Raw genomic sequence first — 20,199 nt, forward strand, 5'->3', positions numbered from 1 at the left:
TACTGGGAAGTTGGATGCTACTACATGTACCATGGGTCACCTGGTCACTGAACGAAAACAAACCTTTGAGTTTTCGTAAAAACGTTTGCTGTTGTGAGGGCAAGGCTACTTTGCAGTGGACTCACGGCCAAGAACTCAAGGACACCAGTTTTTCACAATGTTGCCAATATGTTTATGAAAGCTCTCTAAACCAGTTCTTATTTTGCAGAATGCAGCCCATAGGACAGTGCTATGTGAAACTTTTGGTCTGAGGAGGAAAATGTCTAAGAGTTGCAGTGAAAATTGTGGGTCTGAATAGAAATCTGTGCCTATGGTAGAGAACTCCCGGCTCCCTCCCGAAACATATTGAAATGTCTTCAGATATTGAAGTATATCGAATAGCATAATACATCTACAATCTTCATGTACATAATTATCATGAATCCAGTGTGGCCAAAGTGCTAAAATATCACAGTGGCATGATAATGTAAAAACTGATAATCATACTGAGCCCTCGTAGCACATGAAAAATAGCTAGACATGCACTGGCAGCAGTTCACGTCACATGAGAACCATGGCCTCCTCGTACATTCCACTGCTGAGCAGAAATGCGTAGAGGTCGTTTCGCTGGCGTCCGGCCGCAGCCCACATGGATATAATGTACTTGGCCGGCGACCGTTCACGCTCACGTCGCCCTATGCCCAGAATGTCATCGTCACTCAGGTGGTGAACGTGATGACGAGCCAACAGCCTCCAGTCATGCTCACCTGCAGGGTACCACAACAGAATGCTGATGTTGATCTCAATGACTAGATACTTGAAAATAAAATGTAATACAGAATTTCATCAGTGCATCCAGTACGGTTTTAATTTCGTTCCTTTGAAATAGATTTTCTCGACAGCCAGATTTTGTTGTCATGGTTGAGCCAACTTTCTTATAAAGTGTAGTCTGTTTGGGGCCTGTCTTCTAGCACTAAGCAGGTTTGTAGACCTCGCACAAGCTGACCAACGGTGATCTATACTCACTTGAAAGGTCAACTAGTTATTAATTTTAGTGACTCGTGACAAACTTCAAACTGATATTTCATGACGGTGTTTTTACTGAACTCATACCACCGTATCAGCTGTTCGTAAACTTTTAAAAGCGTAGGATTTCGAAAGACATAATCACAAACAACCATTGTCCTGCATGCCATGAAACACTTGAACGAATTATTCGAATCCAAGGTTTTACATGTACATGCCGGGGGCCTCCATGTGATGACTGCATTGCAATAATCTCTTCTACTAGGTATGATTATATGTACAGGTGTAGTAGCTGGCCCTCGGAGACAATTTCACACACTCAAACAAAGCACTCACTTTGTGGTTTCACGAATACTCGTTAGGACAGAATTATTAGTTACACACTCGGCAAGTAAAGATAAGAAGTGAAAGGAGCACAAGAAAAGAACAATGCAAGAAGACAAACACGCGGCGAACGGCAGCCATGTTTTTAGGTCATCAACCAATGAGCAATCTATATAAACCGGTTGCCGACGAAATTCATAGGCATGCAGACTGATCCCAATCTTCGATGTGTCCACAGAACACCGCTATTCATAACCGAGTAATGCTATTAAAATCATCATTGAGATGCTTCGGCAAAGTCGTGGCACAGTGACGCACAAGCTGCCTCACGCTGTACAGTCTACTCGCGATAAGTCACGCACTTTTAAGTCACGCACTCGCGATAAGTCACGCACTTTTTCCTCCAGGACACCCATCTCAAGATTTTTTTATTTTTCGGGATTTTGTGAATATTTGCGAATGATGTGGTTTTCAATGATGGAGCTTGAATACTGTAAAGGTAAGAATATAATTATTATGTGCATATTGTATGAGAGCCTTCTCCCTCAGGATCACCCATGACAATCCAAGTTTGTCAGTTACAAACTTCTCCCTTTGAAGCAAAATATACTTCACTAGCCGCTCCTCAATTTCCCGAACTGGGAACTTCTGTTGCAGACTCCCTGTGGACCAGACGGATTAGCATCGGCGAGTTTGCCAGCTTCAGCATCGATCAGCCAGCCGCGGAACATCGCCTCCGGAACATTGTTCAACTTCGCAAATTTTCGAGCGGAGGTTTTTCCACTCTCACGATAGAGACGAACCAAACGCAGTCGATCAGCCACTGTTCGCTGTTCTTTCGTTTTCTTATGAGAAGGCATCGTCAAGCAAAGGGAAATGAAGTATTTACACGACGGAAACAGAAGTGCGTCTTGTCAAATCCCTACCAAAACGGCAAAAGTAACGGAACGTCGTTACTTGTCTTTCTCGATCATGCCTTCATATCGATCATGGCTTCACGCTGTGGTAGATCTACGTCTCGTGTACAGCAGTGTACAGTGTCAGTCAGTGTAGACTACAGACAGTGTACCGTGCGCATGCAGCTCAGTGCTTGTACGCGTGTTCAGCACACATGTCCATATGCAGAAGAAAAAATGACGGCTGTACATATGCATGACGTGGTGCATAATGATTATGTAAGTCGCGCACTCGCGGTAAGTCACGCATTTTCTATTCCAGGACACTGTGCGTGACTTATCGCGAGTAGACTGTATACGTAATACCCAAAAGCAGTTCTGCTGACTTGCACTGCACACACAGCGACCATAAGCTCTTCTGCTGACTCACCATTATGACAACATTCGCAGAAGCTCTTTACCGAGAGGTATTGAAGGTACACAAAGTTGACTATTTTGGTATATACTAGAACTCCCTTATTCAGGCAATCTGGGTCCGAGCACTGCCCCGCAACTAGGAATTGACCGCAACTCAGAACGTATACTTATTGAGTCTGACTAATAATTTTATGCCAAGCAATAGTTCATGTCTATGGGGCAGTTTTTCGTAGAAAAGCCAATTTTTAGGACTCTAGTGGGGTCGGAAGTGTCAAGTGGCCGGAAGAGGGGCGTCCGGAAAAAGGGAATTTACTATATACCACTTACCAATCTTCTCGTTATCAAGTTTGTCACACAGAGCCATCAGCACTGAGAACGGAAGGTAGAACAGGCCCTGCTCAGCATCTTGACATCGCAGCGGCAGCTCTTTGCAAGCCGTGTCTCCGTCGGTGTCATTCTGCTTTGGGCACCTCCTCAGCCCGCTACATCCTGAATGCAGGGACAACATGAGATCACGAGTGCATCAACAACGACAGCTAGGACTATTTGCTTGTGTCATTTTTGCATGAGGAGTTATGATAAGCCAATGTCGCGTGTTCTGCCTTCATTCTCCGAAGCACGATTCCCACGAGTGTCTTTGAGACAGGAGAGCACTGATGGTAAGCTCAGGAAATGCTTTGACTGGTTATGACCACCTACCTATAATATTAGGACACGAAGTTGCTAGAGGTCTACGTGAAACAAATCAGACTGATTACTTGTCCTCCTATTCCCCTCCGAGTCATGATGTGCAATCTCCATCCAAGCTTTACTACGTCAACAATACATGGTGATCATCGGCATTGCATTAGAACAACACAGGCCGGTGTGCCATCCGGCTATAACGTACAATGGAGCTAGTATTTGCAGCAGGCATTTTGTATGTCTGCCAAAATGGAAAATATGGTATCCTTGTACGTGTATGGCAATTTGAGATGATCACATAAATTGGAAGGGGGGTTCCAATTCCATATCCATCTGGATATTTTATTCCTCGGTTGATTGGTGTAGCCTAGAGACTAAAAGACTGGAGTGAAGATTAACGGATATTGTGGATGGCGAAAGTGGAGTCTTTATGTATCTTGAGAAATGCCACCAGTACAAGCCATCAACAACGCAGACACAAGCACCATTTCTGTGCGGCAGTGTTGGTTAGACTCAGAGTCTCTGGGATGGTCTGTACTGTCCCCGGGGAAAATCGCGGAAAAAATCGCAAAAAAACGCGGCATAATAATTATGGCATAATTTGCGGTGAATTTGCGGTAAATATGCGGTAAATATGCGGTGAATATTATTGATATGCGGCAAGTTTGCAGTTGATATGAGGCAATTTTCAGTGAGTATGTAGTGAAATCAATCAGTTACAAGTCTCTGGTGTAAGCACTCGTCATATTTGAGTACAAAGCCGCCACGATGAGACGTTGCTGACCGAACAGTGCACTGTGTGGACGTGTAGTGCAACAAAAAAGTTCAAAAAACGCGGGAAAATCGCGGAAAACGCGGTCTTTTAAAAAATCGCAAAAAACGCGGGGGGGGGGGGGGACACGGCCGCGGAATCGGGATTTTCCCCGGCGACTGTACGCATTTTCCCAGCCAGGGCGTGGGGTAGACTGCAGCAGTGAGGCACTGATGCTAGCGCTTCATTCTATACACGCGTAATACATCTGGTGTAACCAGGGTGCAGTAGTAGTTCTGTGTAGCCAGGGTGCAGTACTGTGTAGCCAGGGTGCAGTACTGTGTAGCCAGGGTGCAGTACTGTTGTTGTTGTTGTTGTTGTTTTCTTTATTTGAATTCGCTAAAACCAAACGGACAGAACTGTCCAGTGACAAGGGAGCGAATGATGAGCGTCATAATCACTATGCATCAAAACATCTCAGGACAAAATGAGACAGACTATATTAAGGGAGGGTCTGCACAACACTTTTACATAAAGGGGAGTACGAGAACAAAGGCACGGCAGAAGTCGAAGCAAGAAAGCAATCAACGCCAGAGATATTTTTGTCCACCAAAAACAGAGAGAGAGAGAGAGAGAGAGAGAGAGAGAAAGAGAGAGAGAGAGAGAGAGAGAGAGAGAGAGAGAGAGAGAGAGAAAGAGATCCGAGAGCGAGAGAGAGACAGAGAGAGAGAGACAGAGAGACTAACATATGAAGGCTGAGCCTCTACAACAGGGCTTTACGTCTGAAAACAACCGCACGAATTAACAAGCAAGTTGTCAGAGAACAGGGAGAGAGACGGGCAGGCAGGCCAGCAGGCAGGCATATAACGAAAATATGGCGATAGTGATCCGTCTGACCTCAAGGGTTCATGCTGTGTGGAACAGCAGCAGTGCGAAATTGGGCCGGGTGCGGTATGGCCCGCACCTCGCTGGGCAACGCATTCCAGAGCCTAGCTCCTTGGAACGCGAGACAACCCTTACCCAGCTCAGTGCGGGTTGGCGGTGGTCTTAGACCCATAGATAATTGCAGCCGAGTAGGAGCGCCACTGGTTGGTAGCAACAGCACTTGCAGTGTGGGGCTAGCACGGGAGTAGCGGCAGCGCCAAACCAGGAAGATGAGCTTCTGGATGAAGATCTCCCGGACACGGTAGGCGCCGAGTTGGACTAGCAGGTTAGGGGGGTAGACTGTGTAGCCAGGGTGCAGTATTGTGTAGCCAGGGTGCAGTACTATGTAGCCAGGGTACAGTACTGTGTAGCCAGGGTACAGTACTGTGTAGCCAGGGTGCAGTACTATGTAGCCAGGGTACAGTACTGTGTAGCCAGGGTGCAGTACTGTGTAGCCAGGGTACAGTACTATGTAGCCAGGGTACAGTACTGTGTAGCCAGGGTGCAGTATTGTGTAGCCAGGGTGCAGTACTGTGTAGCCAGGGTACAGTACTGTGTAGCCAGGGTACAGTACTGTGTAGCCAGGGTGCAGTACTGTGTAGCAACAGCCTCTTTTACGGGCAAAATAAACACAATGAATATTTTTTCCCAAGTGTTCCAAAAACTTCAACTCAAAGTTCTAGAAAGAAAAGAAAAAAACGAAAAAACACGCAAAAAAACAAAACAGCATAATAATGTATACCTTCTTAGGTAAACAGCAGCAAGTTCAACTTCAAGTCAATATTGTGTAGCCAGGGTGCAGTACTGTGTAGCCAGGGTACAGTACTGTGTAGCCAGGGTACAGTACTGTGTAGCCAGGGTGCAGTACTGTGTAGCCAGGGTGCAGTACTGTGTAGCCAGGGTACAGTACTGTGTAGCCAGGGTGCAGTACTGTGTAGCCAGGGTGCAGTACTGTGTAGCCAGGGTGCAGTACTGTGTAGCCAGGGTGCAGTATTGTGTAGCCAGGGTGCAGTACTGTGTAGCCAGGGTACAGTACTGTGTAGCCAGGGTGCAGTACTGTGTAGCCAGGGTGCAGTACTGTGTAGCCAGGGTGCAGTACTGTGTAGCCAGGGTGCAGTACTGTGTAGCCAGGGTGCAGTACTGTGTAGCCAGGATACAGTACTATGTAGCCAGGGTGCAGTACTGTGTAGCCAGGGTGCAGTACTGTGTAGCCAGGGTGCAGTATTGTGTAGCCAGGGTGCAGTACTGTGTAGCCATTGAGAATGCCGCGGGATGCCTCCAGCTGTGTGGAGGGCAAGAGTCAGGCATAGAGGCTGCCATCCACGCCATGCGAACCGCCTGCGACCAGAACGATGTGGAGGGAGTCCTGTTTGCAGACGCATCCAACGCGTTTAACTCGCTCAACAGACAGGTATGCCTCCAGAATATCCGTCATCTCTGTCCGGAAATCGCGCTGGCTCTCATCAACACGTATCGCTCACCGGCGGCTCTCTACGTGGATGGCGAGGCCATCATGTCAGTTGAAGGTACCACCCAGGGCGACCCATTGGCCATGGCAATGTACGCGTTGGGCACCATCCCGCTGATCCGAGTCGCTGCCAAGAGTGACGCCCTGCAAAGCTGGTATGCTGATGATGCCAACGCAGCAGGGAAGATCCCCCGCCTCCGAGCCTGGTGGAACATCATCGAGCGGAGAGGTCCAGAGTTTGGCTATCACCTTAACGCAGCCAAGTCGGTTCTTCTTGTTAAGCCCGAATGCGCTGAAGCTGCACGGGCAATCTTCGCCGACACCGATATCGTCATCAAGACGGACGGCAACCGACACCTTGGAGCCGCCCTTGGATCACCCGAGTATAGGGCCTCCTTTGCTTTGGCGAAGGTGAAGGCATGGCAAGAGGAGATCCGGGAGTTATCCACCGTGGCCTCCACCCAGCCACAAGCAGCTTACGCAGTGTACACCAACGTTCTCCGGCACAAGTGGTCATTCATCGCCCGCACAATGCCAGGAGTTGCCCCGCACCTCGAACAGCTGGAGTCCACCATCTCCGAGTCGTTTATTCCCGCTCTTCTTGGTCGTCCCCAGCCCGGAGAGACGGAACGCCAAGTTCTCGCGCTCCCAAGCCGCTACGGAGGCATGGGGATTGTCTCCCCAGTATCTCTTGTGAACCAGTTTCCTTCCTCACTTATGATCACCGAGAGCTTAGTTCAGCGCATTTTGAACCAGGATACACCGCCACAGGAGGAGGCGGACAACACCAGGGCAGCCAAAGCTAAAGCCAGGGCAGACGCCAGAAAGAAGGAGCAGCGTCATGCCAAGGAGGTGTACGATGGCGTGGATGGAGACCTGCAGAGGTCCATGGATCTTGCGGCCGAAAAGGGTGCGTCGAACTGGCTCACCTGTCGACCACTCAAGCAGCATGGGTTCTCGCTACACAAGGGCGCGTTTCGAGATGCTGTCTGCCTCCGCTACGGGTGGACCCCGCCCCATCTCCCCCAGAGCTGTGCCTGTGGAGCTGCCTTCACTGTCCCGCACGCCTTGTCTTGCCCAGTAGGTGGCTATCCGTCTCTGCGGCACAACGAGCTGCGGGACTTGACCGCTACCATGCTCACATCAGCAGCTCATGATATCAGCATTGAGCCACGCCTTCAGCCGTTATCTGGTGAGAATTTTCATCACCGGACGGCTATCCGTGAGGATGGTGCCAGGCTGGATGTTGCTGCCAGCGGGGTATGGGGTGGCCGGTTTGAGCGAGCTTTCTTTGATATTCGGGTGTTCAACCCTCATGCTCGTTCGAACTCGGTCCACTCCATCCCCGCCGCATACGCAAAGCATGAGAAGCGTCGGCATTATGAGGAGCGTGTTCGTGAGGTGGAGCATGCCACCTTCGTTCCCCTCGTATTCAGTGCCACCGGAGGCCAAGGCAAGGCGGCAACTGCCCTTTACAAGCGGCTCGGACTGATCATCAGCAACAAGAAGAATGAGCCTTACTCCATCACAATGGCATGGATCAGATGCAGGTTGGGGTTCGCCCTTCTTCGCTCGGCCATTATGGCCCTCCGAGGACACCGGTCCCGGAGCAGAGTTGCAGTAGCTCAACCATCATCGACCGAACTGGTGGCGGCTGAGTGCAATTTGCATTTCTGAACTGTGGCATGTGCGTAGCACTCAAACTGGTGAACATGTGCGCACTGCACTGACTGTCTTTAATGCTCCTCATTGTTTTTGTTTTTATTCATTTATTTTTTTACCAGGCGTGGGCCATCCCCTGAAAAAAGAAAAGAAAAAAAGCCAGGGTACAGTACTGTGTAGCCAGGGTGCAGTACTGTGTAGCCAGGGTGCAGTACTGTGTAGCCAGGGTGCAGTACTGTGTAGCCAGGGTGCAGTACTATGTAGCCAGGGTACAGTACTATGTAGCCAGGGTGCAGTACTATGTAGCCAGGGTGCAGTAGTGTGTAGCCAGGGTGCAGTACTGTTCACGGCGTACTGTAAAACCGGAAAGTCTAACGAGTCACAAAGTCTAACGTTTTAACGACCAATTTTTTCGTTGTTAATTTTGAAGAAACAGATGAGTGGCCAGGTAGCCATCATTAAACTTTCTGCACGGTATCATGCCAAAATTACAAAAACGTTAAACTTTCTGGTCGTTAAACTTCCGGTTATAGAGTATGTGGGCTGGCTATGTTCACACATACCAGGTGACCAATTGATCATACTGTGGGAGGGAGAGAACACTTTCTTGTTATCCTCCTAAAGAAAATAGTAGCCTCGAATTGGCGAGCAGGAAAGAAGTGTGCAGCATACACATAATTTGTGCTCATGTGGTCCGATGCTACTACTACTACTGGTGTAGCAGTAAAACGGCTCACAACAGACCTGGAACTACGTTTGGCAAAATGCCAGGTGCCCATACTTGGCCATAGGCCTTTCACACGACGGTACTTGCTAGCGTTAGCATGCTCCTATGGTTCTACGATGCGCGGCACAACAGTTCACACGACGTCTAGGTGTGCTGACACAGCCCACACAAACCAGTACTGGAAACACGAAAATGAAATCGAAAACGCACAGACTGGGATCATGGTGTAGTGAACAGGGCTACAGTTCCGCGATTCAGATTTCCCGCCAATCAGTGGTCTCCTCGGTGTTGTGTTTTTTTTAATCATTTTAGTTTGTTGCCTCAACAGTACGATGTATAACTTCAAAGAGGCCCGAACAGGAAACAAAAGAACTGGGGTCATAAGAAAGGGAGGGAGGGAGAATAAAAAGGTGGAGCATTTCGTCGAAGCCCGCTTACTGCAAGAAACGCGATCCTCACACGAAGCCGAGAAGACGGGACTTTTTCTCGTCGCGTAAAATGCCTACTACAATCAGGCAGGCCTGGTTGGACAAACTCGGCAGCAGCAGTACTAGTTGATTACAGTGACTGATATTATTGGGTAAAACTCACGGTCAAATAAAGCAGGTACAGCAATTTAACATCAACTGAGGCTATCACAGACGAGACCGGCATTAGGGTCAAGTTCGGCGTGAAAGTGCAGGGCAAAGTCTTTCCAACCGTATCGCAACCCACATGCAAGTCAATAACTAGTAGTAAGTTCTGAATCTGACGCCTGATTGTGGCATGTTTGCATACCACGGCAGCGGAAAATTCTCCCTTTATCCACCTGGGTGTGCAGCTCCATGATACTAATTTTCCATCTTACGGTCAACGAGGACATGAAGATCAAGATTAATAATTATAATAGAATGTTATGTACAACTATTCAAAAGTCATAAAGCAAGCAGCTCTGCGAACAGATTGCTAACTGTTAGCAAGCTGTTAGCTAGGAAGACTACCGATTAAGACCATTGGGTAACTTTTAGAAATCCATCAAAGCTAGGTAGGCTGTGAGGAGGGCTCGCCTACTCGAGTTATAAATAATGTTTATCTTCAATTCACAATTATATGCGTCAAGCATCCATGATGGCATCAGGAAGGGCATTACCAAGTAAGCAGTGAGATTAGAACTGGCACCAGGCCAGAGGCTGAATAGAGCCCTTCTTGTGTTATTCGTTTTGCAGTTCAGACTCAAGCTCAATGTGGAAGGATCCGGGATCAGCGATTATCGACGCGCAGGTAGCTGCCTGGCTGCACAAGCCAGCATTAGGGTGCAGTGCTGCGCGTGCAAGCTAGTACGTGCCCAAGACAGGCAGCGTCAACCTGAGCGTTGTGAAGCCAACCAAAAGAGCAGAGAGATACAGCACAGAACATAGAGAGCGTTTATCTATCGCCTTTGGTGGAAAACAGGTCACAACACCTTTCAAACCCAACTCACATGAATCTTTCTATGAAAAATGTCCTCAGGGATCAGGAACGCAAAACGTGTTGATGTACACCCCACCACATTCCCGATACCCAGACTAAGCAACCAATACATCGAACCGCACTGTACCCACGGTGCGGATCATTTTAAGGCACACTGCCCAAAAGAGCTCTCTGTGATCAAAAATCTATTTTGAAGTATTCAAGTACCCGAAGCAATATTAAATTTAATGTGACATGCCCGGAGCAATGAAATTCCTTTACCATAATCATTATAACCCAGTACCTAACACAAACTTCACCCTACTCAAAGACAACGTACTCTTATCCTTGAATGGACTCCTGAGTCCCGTACACTCTGGGTAGGTGCTCTCTATATCATCAGCAAGTCTCCCTAGCTGCGCCTGATGACAGGCAAAGAGAAGGTGCTCGACGAGCGGCTCAAATGCCATTGTATCCTTATACCACTCATCCAACATGGCCGCCTTTCTTGCTCTGCTATTGAAGCGGTGTTGCTCGCGTAAGTCTCGCATCCGGTCCATGTCAAACGCCAGGGCGCGCATGAACAGGTCTTCTTTGCCGCCGAGCTGAGATGCAATCGCGGAGAATGTCTCCACACGCCGTCCCTCGTCATGAAGCATGGTTGAATTCGGGGGGAGCGGACCTGCAATCAATGCACAGGCAGAATGGGTTAGTAAAAAATTTGCGTGCATCCGGAAATGTATATTTCGGCATGGTGGGTTGGATAGTAAAGAGGTCGACCACCACATATCTAGTCTACAAAACATTCAACACTCGATATATACAATATAGCTGCCACGGTGACTAGACTTCCCATACTTAGAGTACTCTGGCTTTGACGCCTTGATGGGAAATACTTTTTTTTCTTCGCTAGACTTCATAGCGAAAACTTTGGCCACTTATTCTGAGCTCTGCTATGGAGCCCTGACAAGGTCAAATACATCTAGCTGTCTGAAGGTTGAACATGGGTATAGCTCTGCAGGCGCGAAAACTATGCCTAACTGGCCTTTTCCAAGAGTGTGAACCCTTGATTTTGGTTGGCTTGCACACTATTTGGAGAAGGAAGCAACAAGTAATATTGTTTGGCCATCAACAAGGTCAGCCATATTCTAGTGACAGGATCCATACAAATATTGCACGAGCTACGCCACTGGCTCTGTGCTGCTTTAGTAAAACTGGTCAAGAGATTCCTGGCCAGTTGAACATCCTCCCATCTGAGTGTTGCAAACAAGCTCGTGTCTTCGCTCTAAACAATAACTTTACGGAAAAATCATTTTCTTGTTGCGCAACAAATTAGACTACTCGCACATGAGCGAGAGCAATCAAACTATTACGTAGACACTGAAAATGATTGCCTTCTCGAATACTATATCTAGCTCCGAAGACGTGACTTTGCTGACAACACATATGGCACTGCATGTTATCAGTACAACAAACACTTGATTGTATCGGAATGATTGGAACGGGACATCAGCTGCTATGTACTGGTGGATTTTTTCAGCATCCAGAGCTGTACAAGTATTCGCTTGTGGACTTCATCAAGCAGTCGTGGCGGCTCAAGACCATTTCGCAACAGGAGCGCCGGCTTTACAATCTCAATATCACTCACCGGCACGGGGTTCCTTCTGGCCAGTTTGCCGTGAGCGAAGATCAGGAACGCGGGGCGTATCCGCAATCAGACGCTTCACTGACTGCCGTGGCTGTGAGAACACAAAAACAAGCACATGGTATGCACAACAATTCCTGATGCTACCAGTCGAGAGGAAGAAGCACAATCATATTGATGCCCCCCTGCACACTCACACACCTACACACCCACGTACATGTACATACACTTCCCACAAGCATCCCTTCTCTCACCATAATGGCATAAGTGCCCATGCATGTGCAGGTATTCATGTATAAGAATCACATGAATTGCACGGGGAAACCTTGCACGTGCAAGATGAGAATGCCATGCGTGCACCCACAATCGACATACCAACTGGAACTCGTCCAGAGCCAGAACCTCCACAAAAGCTAGGAGACCGATCTTCAGCAAGGATTCCAGCAGTTTACACAGCTTCGGCTGGTGACTGCTCTGACACCAATACTTCCAGAAGGAGTCCGCGTCCTCAACAGCATGCTCGCTCAGCTCTCGTTCATTGATCTCGTTCAGGAACGCAATTGTACTCCAGTCACACTTGATGAGTGGGTTGCTGGAAACCAGCACCAGTTCCTTGGTAAGAGCTTTCCAAGCAGAGTGGCCGCTAGGAATGTCACATAGCAACATGTCCAGATAGTCTACGAAAGCAATGATTTAAAAACAAAACAGAAACACTGTGTGATACCGTGTTCTAAAATTTCTATGACACTCCTTACATGACACGTGATCATTGCCGGGGCCATGGACACTAGGCGGCCTTCCCGCTGCGGGCATAATCAGGCCATCAGGACAGTTTGACGTTATTTCGGGAATATCAAGACCGTTTGACGTCATTTCGGGAAAAATTTGACCTTTCGACCCTTGACGTTCCGTATTATGTTGCTTCGTGCTGTAAGAAATCAAATCAAGCATGCTTTGTCTGTCATGATGGCTGAATCTTGCCCTTGCCTACGGCCCTTGGGCTGCGCAGGCTCGGGCAAGATTCAGCCATCATGACCTCCTGAGCATGCTTGATTACATACATCATATGAGTGAATACGCACCCACTAACATGTCCACCGACATGCAATCCAAATAATATGGTTGCACACAGGCACCCGCATACCCCCCAACACACACATACCACCACCACCATAAACACGCATTTCTCATAGGTTCACATGCATGCATACTATAATACAACACTTGTTATGTGGCTCTCCCGGAATGATGGGGGAGAGAATCAGAAAGAGACAATCCAAAGGGACTCTCTCTCTCTCTCTCTCCCTCTCTGTCTCTCTATCTCTGTCTGTCTGTCTGTCTGTCTGTCTGTCTGTCTGTCTGTCTGTCTCTCTCTCTCTCTCTCTCTCTCTCTCTCTCTCTCTCTGTGTCTCGCTCTCTCTCTCTCTCTCTCTCTCTCTCTCTCTCTCTCTCTCTCTCTCTCTCTCTCTCTCTCTCTCTCTCTCTCTCTCTCTCTCTCTCACACACACACACACACACGCGCTGGCTCTTTCTCTGTTTCTCTCCCTTAATTACGCTTTTACTTGTATGTGCCCAGACTGGACTCTGGCCAGCACTTGTGCATTCATGATATGTATCAACACCTATGACACAAGCAGAGGCTACAATGAAGCCATCGTCTTGCTTGCCGCATTTTCCGGTAGTACTGTATTAGCCACGTCTTCAATTCTCAAAAATAGGCCAAAAACACACCATGCGACCTTTTACCCAAGATGCGCATTAGCACATGCACAAAAGCGCACAACATGAATGTGATATTTTGCCCCAAGAGCCGGGCAGAGAAATAGGGGGGGGGGGGGTGTTAACATTATGTACATGCACATGGGTGTCGCAAATTCCCCCTAAACTACAGCATTCAGATCGTGTTTCGTATCGAATCAACTGTCCCTATTGTCACCCTCCCACTCCCAGTGACCTGGCCCGGTGGGGTTGGAGTGCTCAAGGGCCAAAGAGAGATTATGCGAATGATTCCATGGGGTAAGTCAGTGCCTCAGTGGAACTGTTCATGCGCAATAAGCATACAGCAGAACCGCTTTTGCACGCTATGTATGCGTGACATGGAGGCGTGTGCCGCTAGGGCAGCGCTGTGACACGACTAACTTCGCCAAAGCATCTCAACTGATATAAGTGCAATCGCATAACGTCTGTGACCAATGTCACACAATACGTTAAAGGGGAAGTATACCCTAAAATCAAATTTTCACCAGTTGTAGTCTTCTGGGTGCTGAGTCGAATGGTCTTGGTCCGAGGAAGCTGCGACGCTCCCTTCCTACTTGAATCCCAATCGAACTCGCGCACTTCCACCGAAACTGGGTGACTGCGCCCTACTAGATGGGGATTTGTATGCAAAATATCACTAAAAGCGCCATTTCGTTCTTATAAAAGCACGGATGACCGCGATTGGCCCATATGTTGTAGTCTTTGGACGCTGAGTCGACTGGTTTTGGTCCGAAAAGGCTGCGATGCAGCGTTCCTCCTTTATTCCCAATCGAACATGGTTGAAGAAGCGGTCACGTGCTCCTGGGTGCCCAAATCACCTGGTCACCGCGCCAGCAGGCGACAACTTTCACACCAAGGTTCAACTCGAGTTCAACTCGAGTGACAGGACTGCACCCAAAAAAGGTCATACAGGCTAGTAAGTTGTACCCTGCAGGCACGGTGACCAGGTGACTGGTGTACGCAGGAGCACGTGACCGCTTGTTCAACCATGTTCGATTGGGAATAAAGGAGGAACGCTGCATCGCAGCCTTTTCGGACCAAAACCAGTCGACTCAGCGCCCAAAAGACTACAACATATGGGCCAATCGCGGTCATCCGTGCTTTTATAAGAACGAACTGGCGCTTTTAGTGACATTTTGCATACAAATCCCCATCTAGTAGGGCGCAGTCACCCAGTTTCGGTGGAAGTGCGCGAGTTCGATTGGGAATAAAGGAGGAAGGGAGCGTCTCAGCTTCCTCGGACCAAGACCATTCGACTCAGCACCCCGAAGACTACAACTGGTTAAAATTTGATGTTAGGGTATACTTCCCCTTTAATGACTCAGTGCCGATTGGGGGTTCGGGTTCAGCACAACGGTGGCTGCGACGAGAAGGAGAGTCATCTGAAAACTACTTCTTGGCGAGCACAACTAAAATGTATATTAAAGTAACTTCACTTACAAATACGCTCCTGCACAATAGCTTTGAATTCAGGCTTCTCGTTCCATTTGTGTTCCTCCAGAAACAGCGAAGGATTGAGGCGCACAATGGTCACGAAAAATTGCCTAAGCAGTTCCCAGTCGTTCAACCTCGTCACAAGATCCACCAGGTCCTCCATGGCTGAGCTGCGTGTGTCCACCGTGCTCTTCTTTTTGATCTTGTCCGCCTCTCGCCGATCCTGCAGCTCGCAGCACAGGTGCGGCAGGATTTGACACGCATCGCACTCCGACACAATGCAAACGGACTGGTCATTGAGGAAATCTTTGGCCCTCTCCAAACGCTCCTCTTCGTTTTTCTCCTGCAAAGAGCAGTCGCTCATTTGCTGGCTCACACTGGACGCGGACGAATAAGACATGTTTCTCTGCACGGATACGTCCGACATGTCGCCGTAACTACTGGCCGACATGGCTCCGACTGCCCGCTCGGGGAAGTAAATAATTAAGACTCGGCGGCTGTCACAGGCCTCGTATTTCTTTCTTGGCTCTGCCAAACTACTATCAACAGAACAGTAGTTGTTTCGCGCCGGGCTTATTATTATTATTATTATTATTATTACTAGTATGATCACTATTGAAAAATCGGGACAACGGTGACTTTGACTCTTTTGTTTGAGCTTCTGTTGGCTGCTGTCATACCACTAACGAGGTGGTTGCGTGTCGCTCGTTTACCGTGTAGACGTCTACTAGTGACCACCCGAACTGCAAAGGTAAATAGTCCCATGAAGAACAAGAAGTCTTGTGCAGAAACAGCTTTTTTATTTCCCTGCATTAGCACAGGAAGCACAGTCATAGGCCTACAGTCCATTCACTAAGTCTACAAGTGTGCACTCTTTTCCAGTCAAACTCAAAGGGCCAATAAAAGTGTACACTCTTTTCCATCCAGTCAAAGGGCCCCAGGCCATGGGTTCTACGTGTAGGCGCTAGGCCAGCGCCAGCCTGACAGGGGAATACCCCACGTGGATGCATTATGACTTCTTCAAAGACAAAGCAGCGGCGCATGCAAATGCACGGAAATCAGCCAGCAAAGTGAGCTAAAAAAATCAATTTTCCATTTTCTCTCTCAAATTTGGACAGATTTTGATCCGGTCTTTTTTAAGGAGCAGTAAGCAAGCGTGCATTCACTTTAAAGAAAAAATTGCCTTGTATTTGTACATAGTCGTATGATGGGAGCATGTAATAACAGTGCACACTTATAGTGACCAGGCAGGCACAGTGGGTTGGTCAAAGACCATGATTGAGATACGAGAGGTACCTGGTTCAAGTCCTGCCTGGGAGCGGTTTTTCCAGCCGTGCTGCTACCCACAGTCAACTGGGAACTTGTGGCCAGGCACAAGGGGTACATGGATGCAGCTAATGGGGTCGCTTTCGGCACTTGTGCCAGTGGTTGTGAGACTTACCCACTCACCCCCACCGTTAGGCGCTGCATCTGCCGCTAGGGTTTATCGGGTGTTAGCGGCCGTCGTGAGTTCCCTTCGGGAACGGATACGATAATTTACTTTTTTACTTTTTTTTACTTATAGTTATAGTGAATGGACTGTAGTCATTTACATCACGATCGGTAAATCTACGTACATGTACAATGTCATGTAGCTACTTACTGAGTCTGTCTGTACTGAGTACTGAGTCTGTTATGTAGTCAAAGGTCTGTGCTAGTAAAACTGGTACTGCACTGGTAGATCGATCTACTATTGAGTGCTTCCAAAGGGAGGGAAATACGCCAGTGGAAAATGAATGTCATGTTGAACTTGGAAAGGAGACGAAGGGGGTACGCGATTGCTGGAGAAAGAAGTCGAAGAAGCTCATGACTGATGCCATCAACTCCTGTGGCCTTCTTCAGCTTTAATTGACTAATCTATTTCTTGATGCGGGATAGGGTTGTGACAGAGGTAAGTGGAGGTAATACCCGTATGTGGTGTTGTGGGAAGTCAGGCACAGACCAAGAAGGATCATCTTTGGTCCCGAAGTTTACGAACTGCGTATTTAGCGCGTCAGCAACGGCAACCGGATCCGTATGAGCAGTATTCCCCTCACAGAGCTGGGCTACGCCATTACCATCCGAAGAGGCAGTAGTAACTGATCGTGCTTGACGGATAAACTGAAGAAGGTTGGGTGCTGGAAGGTTGCCGTGGGCTGAGCTGAGGGACGTCAATGAGGAGATAAACTCACGATGGGCTTTGCGAGACATATACCGGGCCTTGTTCCGCTCAGGTTTGTAATGGGTGACGTTGTCAGGAGTGGGGTGCTTCTTGTACAGGCTGTAGGAGTCTCGCTTGAGCTTTAACTGAATTCTTAGTGCCGGAGTGAGCCCCGGGGGATTAACTTTATTGCGGCCTGGACGTGATGTTTGGACTTTCGCTGGCAAGAATGAGGAGCATACAATAAATAAAGCGTGGTAGAAAGCTGTCAAGGTAGTATCCACATTTTGATCTTGGGGTCTTAGTTAGGAAGGGTACTTGCCGGAACCTCTATCTGGGGAAGCTGCAATGCAGTATTCTATTCTAGGAGTAGGCTGAAGCAGCAGCGTATCGCAGCTAGCTGTATAATTCTGTTTGTCATGAAACCTTCTTCTTGATAGAAGCACATCAACGCACTGCTCACTGCTCCCTATGCACACCAGGCTGAGATGCGTGCTCCACTGATCACTGCCCACAGGGCCGACCTGATGCGTGCCGCGCACTGTATGTTTGTGTCTGTCTGTCTTTCAGTCTCTGTCTGCTTCTATTTCTCTCTGCCTCGGTTTCTCGCTGTATCTGTCTATCAATGTCTCTGTCTCTCTCCATCTCTCTCTGTCTGTCCCCGTCTTTGTCTCTGTTTCTCTCCATCTTTCTCTCTATCTCGCTCTGTGTTCTCTCTCGATCTATCTACAATGTATGTCTCTCTTTGTGTCAGTCTTTGGGTACTTCGCTGTCTCTCATTGTCTCTCTGTATCCATCTATGTCTTTGTGTCTTTCTCTCTCTGTCTCGCGCTGTCTGACTATTGTACTCTGTCTCTCGCTCTATCTACGCCTCTGTCTGTGTGTGTGTATATGTGAGTGCGTGTGTCTCTTTCTCTCTCTCTCTCTCTCTCTCTCTCTCTCTCTCTCTCTCTCTCTCTCTCTCTCTCTCTCTCCTCTCTCTCTCCTCTCTCTCTCTCTTTCTCTCTCTCTCTCTCTCTCTCTCTCTCTCTCTCTCTCTCTCTCTCTCTCTCTCTATCTATCTATCTATCTATCTATCTATCTATCTATCTATCTATCTATCTATCTATGTAGACAGATGTCTTAAGTCCCTAGGCTGCTTACAGTGTTCAATGTCCTGTGGACAGAGCCAGTAATACAAATATTACACAGCAATGAATCAAACAAGTCTCTTTCCGCTGTTACTCCGAGTTTCGTGACAAAACACTTCATCAGACAGCATATGACCAAGACAAACAATCACTAGAATATATACGGAAAGAAGGCAGAGGTGATGGAGGTACATTTCAATAGCGCGAGGAAAAGGGATGACAAAATCAGCATGATTATAAGAGGAAAAAGATGTTGAGAGTATAGAGAGAATAGCCTGGGTAGAGGAACAGCGCGATTCTCTGGCAACACATCAGTACAGGTTTGTGCTGCATTGTTACGCATCACATAGTCATTGTGGCCTAGGGTTGTAACAATGGTGATGTGGATCACTCACGCGCCAGGCAAGGGGTGACTACCAGCACCACACCCGCCAAGGCATTGGAAAACCGGCGACAGAAGCCAAGATCCGCCAAAGCGCGTGAGCCATGAGCCCTGGGGAGTGCTCACCATTCCCGCGCCACGCGGAACCCAGCCCCGACCGCCACCTCTCAGGCCCCGACGGGCTATACAGCCACCCCCAGCCTGGCGTGGCTCATGTATTTGTCTTTCATCACGTTACCCTGCTGAGTTGAAACTTGTTGGCATGACGGCATTTATTATTATTATTATTATTATTTATTAAATTTTTTGGAGATTAACTCGCTCCTCTTATTCAGGCGTGTGCTCCTGTCGGCGGTGATGATGCGGAATTTCTCCGTCACGCATAGGTAATGGTTGCACCGTTTGCTGACGTTGCTGTACCCTTTAGCTTGCTCAGCAATCCTCCACTTGATGGTGACCGGTGCGTTCGTCTCTTTTAGCCGCCATACATGCTTTGACAGCTCCATGTTGTTCTTCCTTGACTCCATGTTCATGTCGGACTTGTGGTTATAGTATCGCTTCTTAAATGGTGGCTCAGTTGATCCAATGTACACCTTCTGTTCATTTTCTTTCCCCACGTGCGCTTCATAAACTACCTCCTGCGCTTGGCATCGGCCGTCCAGCGGGCACTCCGGTTGAGCTCGGCAGTTACATGGCTTTTCGACGCGCTTCGGCTCAAGTAGCATCTTGTTGTGCCCGTTTATCACTGCGGCTACGTTGGGCATACAACTGTAGCTAACTTTGACGTTATTTTTGTTGAATATTTTCTGCAGCTTTGAATTGGCAGGGAAGTGCTTCTGCACCACTCGCAAGAATGTCGCCGCCACATTCGTGCTCACATTCTTGCTGAAAGGCGGGTTGAACCATATCACTTTCCTCTTGCGGTTCTTTCTGTTCCTTCCTGTAGCAAGTGCGTTCTGGTATAACGGCGCTGCCTCGTCGAACGCCTGCTGATCGGCCGATATACCTGACACTCTCCGCTCAATCGGGGTGGCTGTTTTGCCCGTCGGGGCCGGGGAGGTGGCGGTTGGGGCTGGGTTCCGCGTGGCGCGGGAATGGTGAGCACTCCCCAGGCCTCATGGCTCACGCGCTTTGGCGGATCTTGGCTTCTGTCGCCGGTTTTCCGATGCCTTGGCGGGTGTGGTAGTCACCCCCTTGCCTGGCGCGTGAGTGATCCACATCACCATTGTTACCACCCTAGGCCACAATGACTATGTGATGTGTAACAATGCAGCACAAATCTGTACTGATGTGTTGCCAGAGAATCGCGCTGTTCCTCTACCCAGGCTATTCTCTCTATACTCTCAACATCTTTTTCCTCTTATAATCACGCTGATTTTGTCATC

At 48.4% G+C, this 20,199-nt stretch overlaps 1 protein-coding gene across 2 annotated transcripts; it reads right to left on the minus strand.

The window, feature by feature from the left end:
- Positions 1 to 167: 167 nt before the first annotated feature.
- On the minus strand, positions 168 to 15,947 carry LOC135809846 (uncharacterized). 2 transcript variants are annotated; one of them, XM_065323281.1, is made up of 6 exons: positions 15,130 to 15,947; positions 12,307 to 12,608; positions 11,935 to 12,025; positions 10,627 to 10,968; positions 2,970 to 3,131; positions 168 to 746 (listed from the first exon to the last, which is right to left on the minus strand). In XM_065323281.1, the coding sequence occupies exons 1-6, from the start codon at positions 15,572 to 15,574 to the stop codon at positions 541 to 543; spliced, it is 1,548 nt and encodes a 515-aa protein (XP_065179353.1). In that variant the 5' UTR covers positions 15,575 to 15,947; the 3' UTR covers positions 168 to 540. The 2 variants fall into 2 exon arrangements, with proteins under 2 accessions (XP_065179353.1, XP_065179354.1); XM_065323282.1 differs by lacking the exons at positions 168 to 746; positions 2,970 to 3,131 and adding an exon at positions 9,674 to 10,202 and having other exon boundaries at positions 15,130 to 15,941.
- Positions 15,948 to 20,199: the final 4,252 nt, after the last annotated feature.

Source organism: Sycon ciliatum, chromosome 2 (genome assembly GCF_964019385.1).
Source record: "Sycon ciliatum chromosome 2, ocSycCili1.1, whole genome shotgun sequence".
Lineage (NCBI taxonomy): Eukaryota > Metazoa > Porifera > Calcarea > Leucosolenida > Sycettidae > Sycon > Sycon ciliatum.

Excerpts from the sequence above, each read along its gene's own strand:
- LOC135809846 (XM_065323281.1), bottom strand. The coding sequence starts at position 15,574 with ATGTCGGCCAGTAGTTACGGCGACATGTCGGACGTATCCGTGCAGAGA. Across the intron at positions 12,026-12,306 it reads CTCTGGACGAGTTCCAGTTG|CCACGGCAGTCAGTGAAGCG; the intron begins GTATGTCGATTG and ends GTGTTCTCACAG. Across the intron at positions 3,132-10,626 it reads GAGTCCATTCAAGGATAAGA|GATGTAGCGGGCTGAGGAGG; the intron begins GTACGTTGTCTT and ends CCCTGCATTCAG.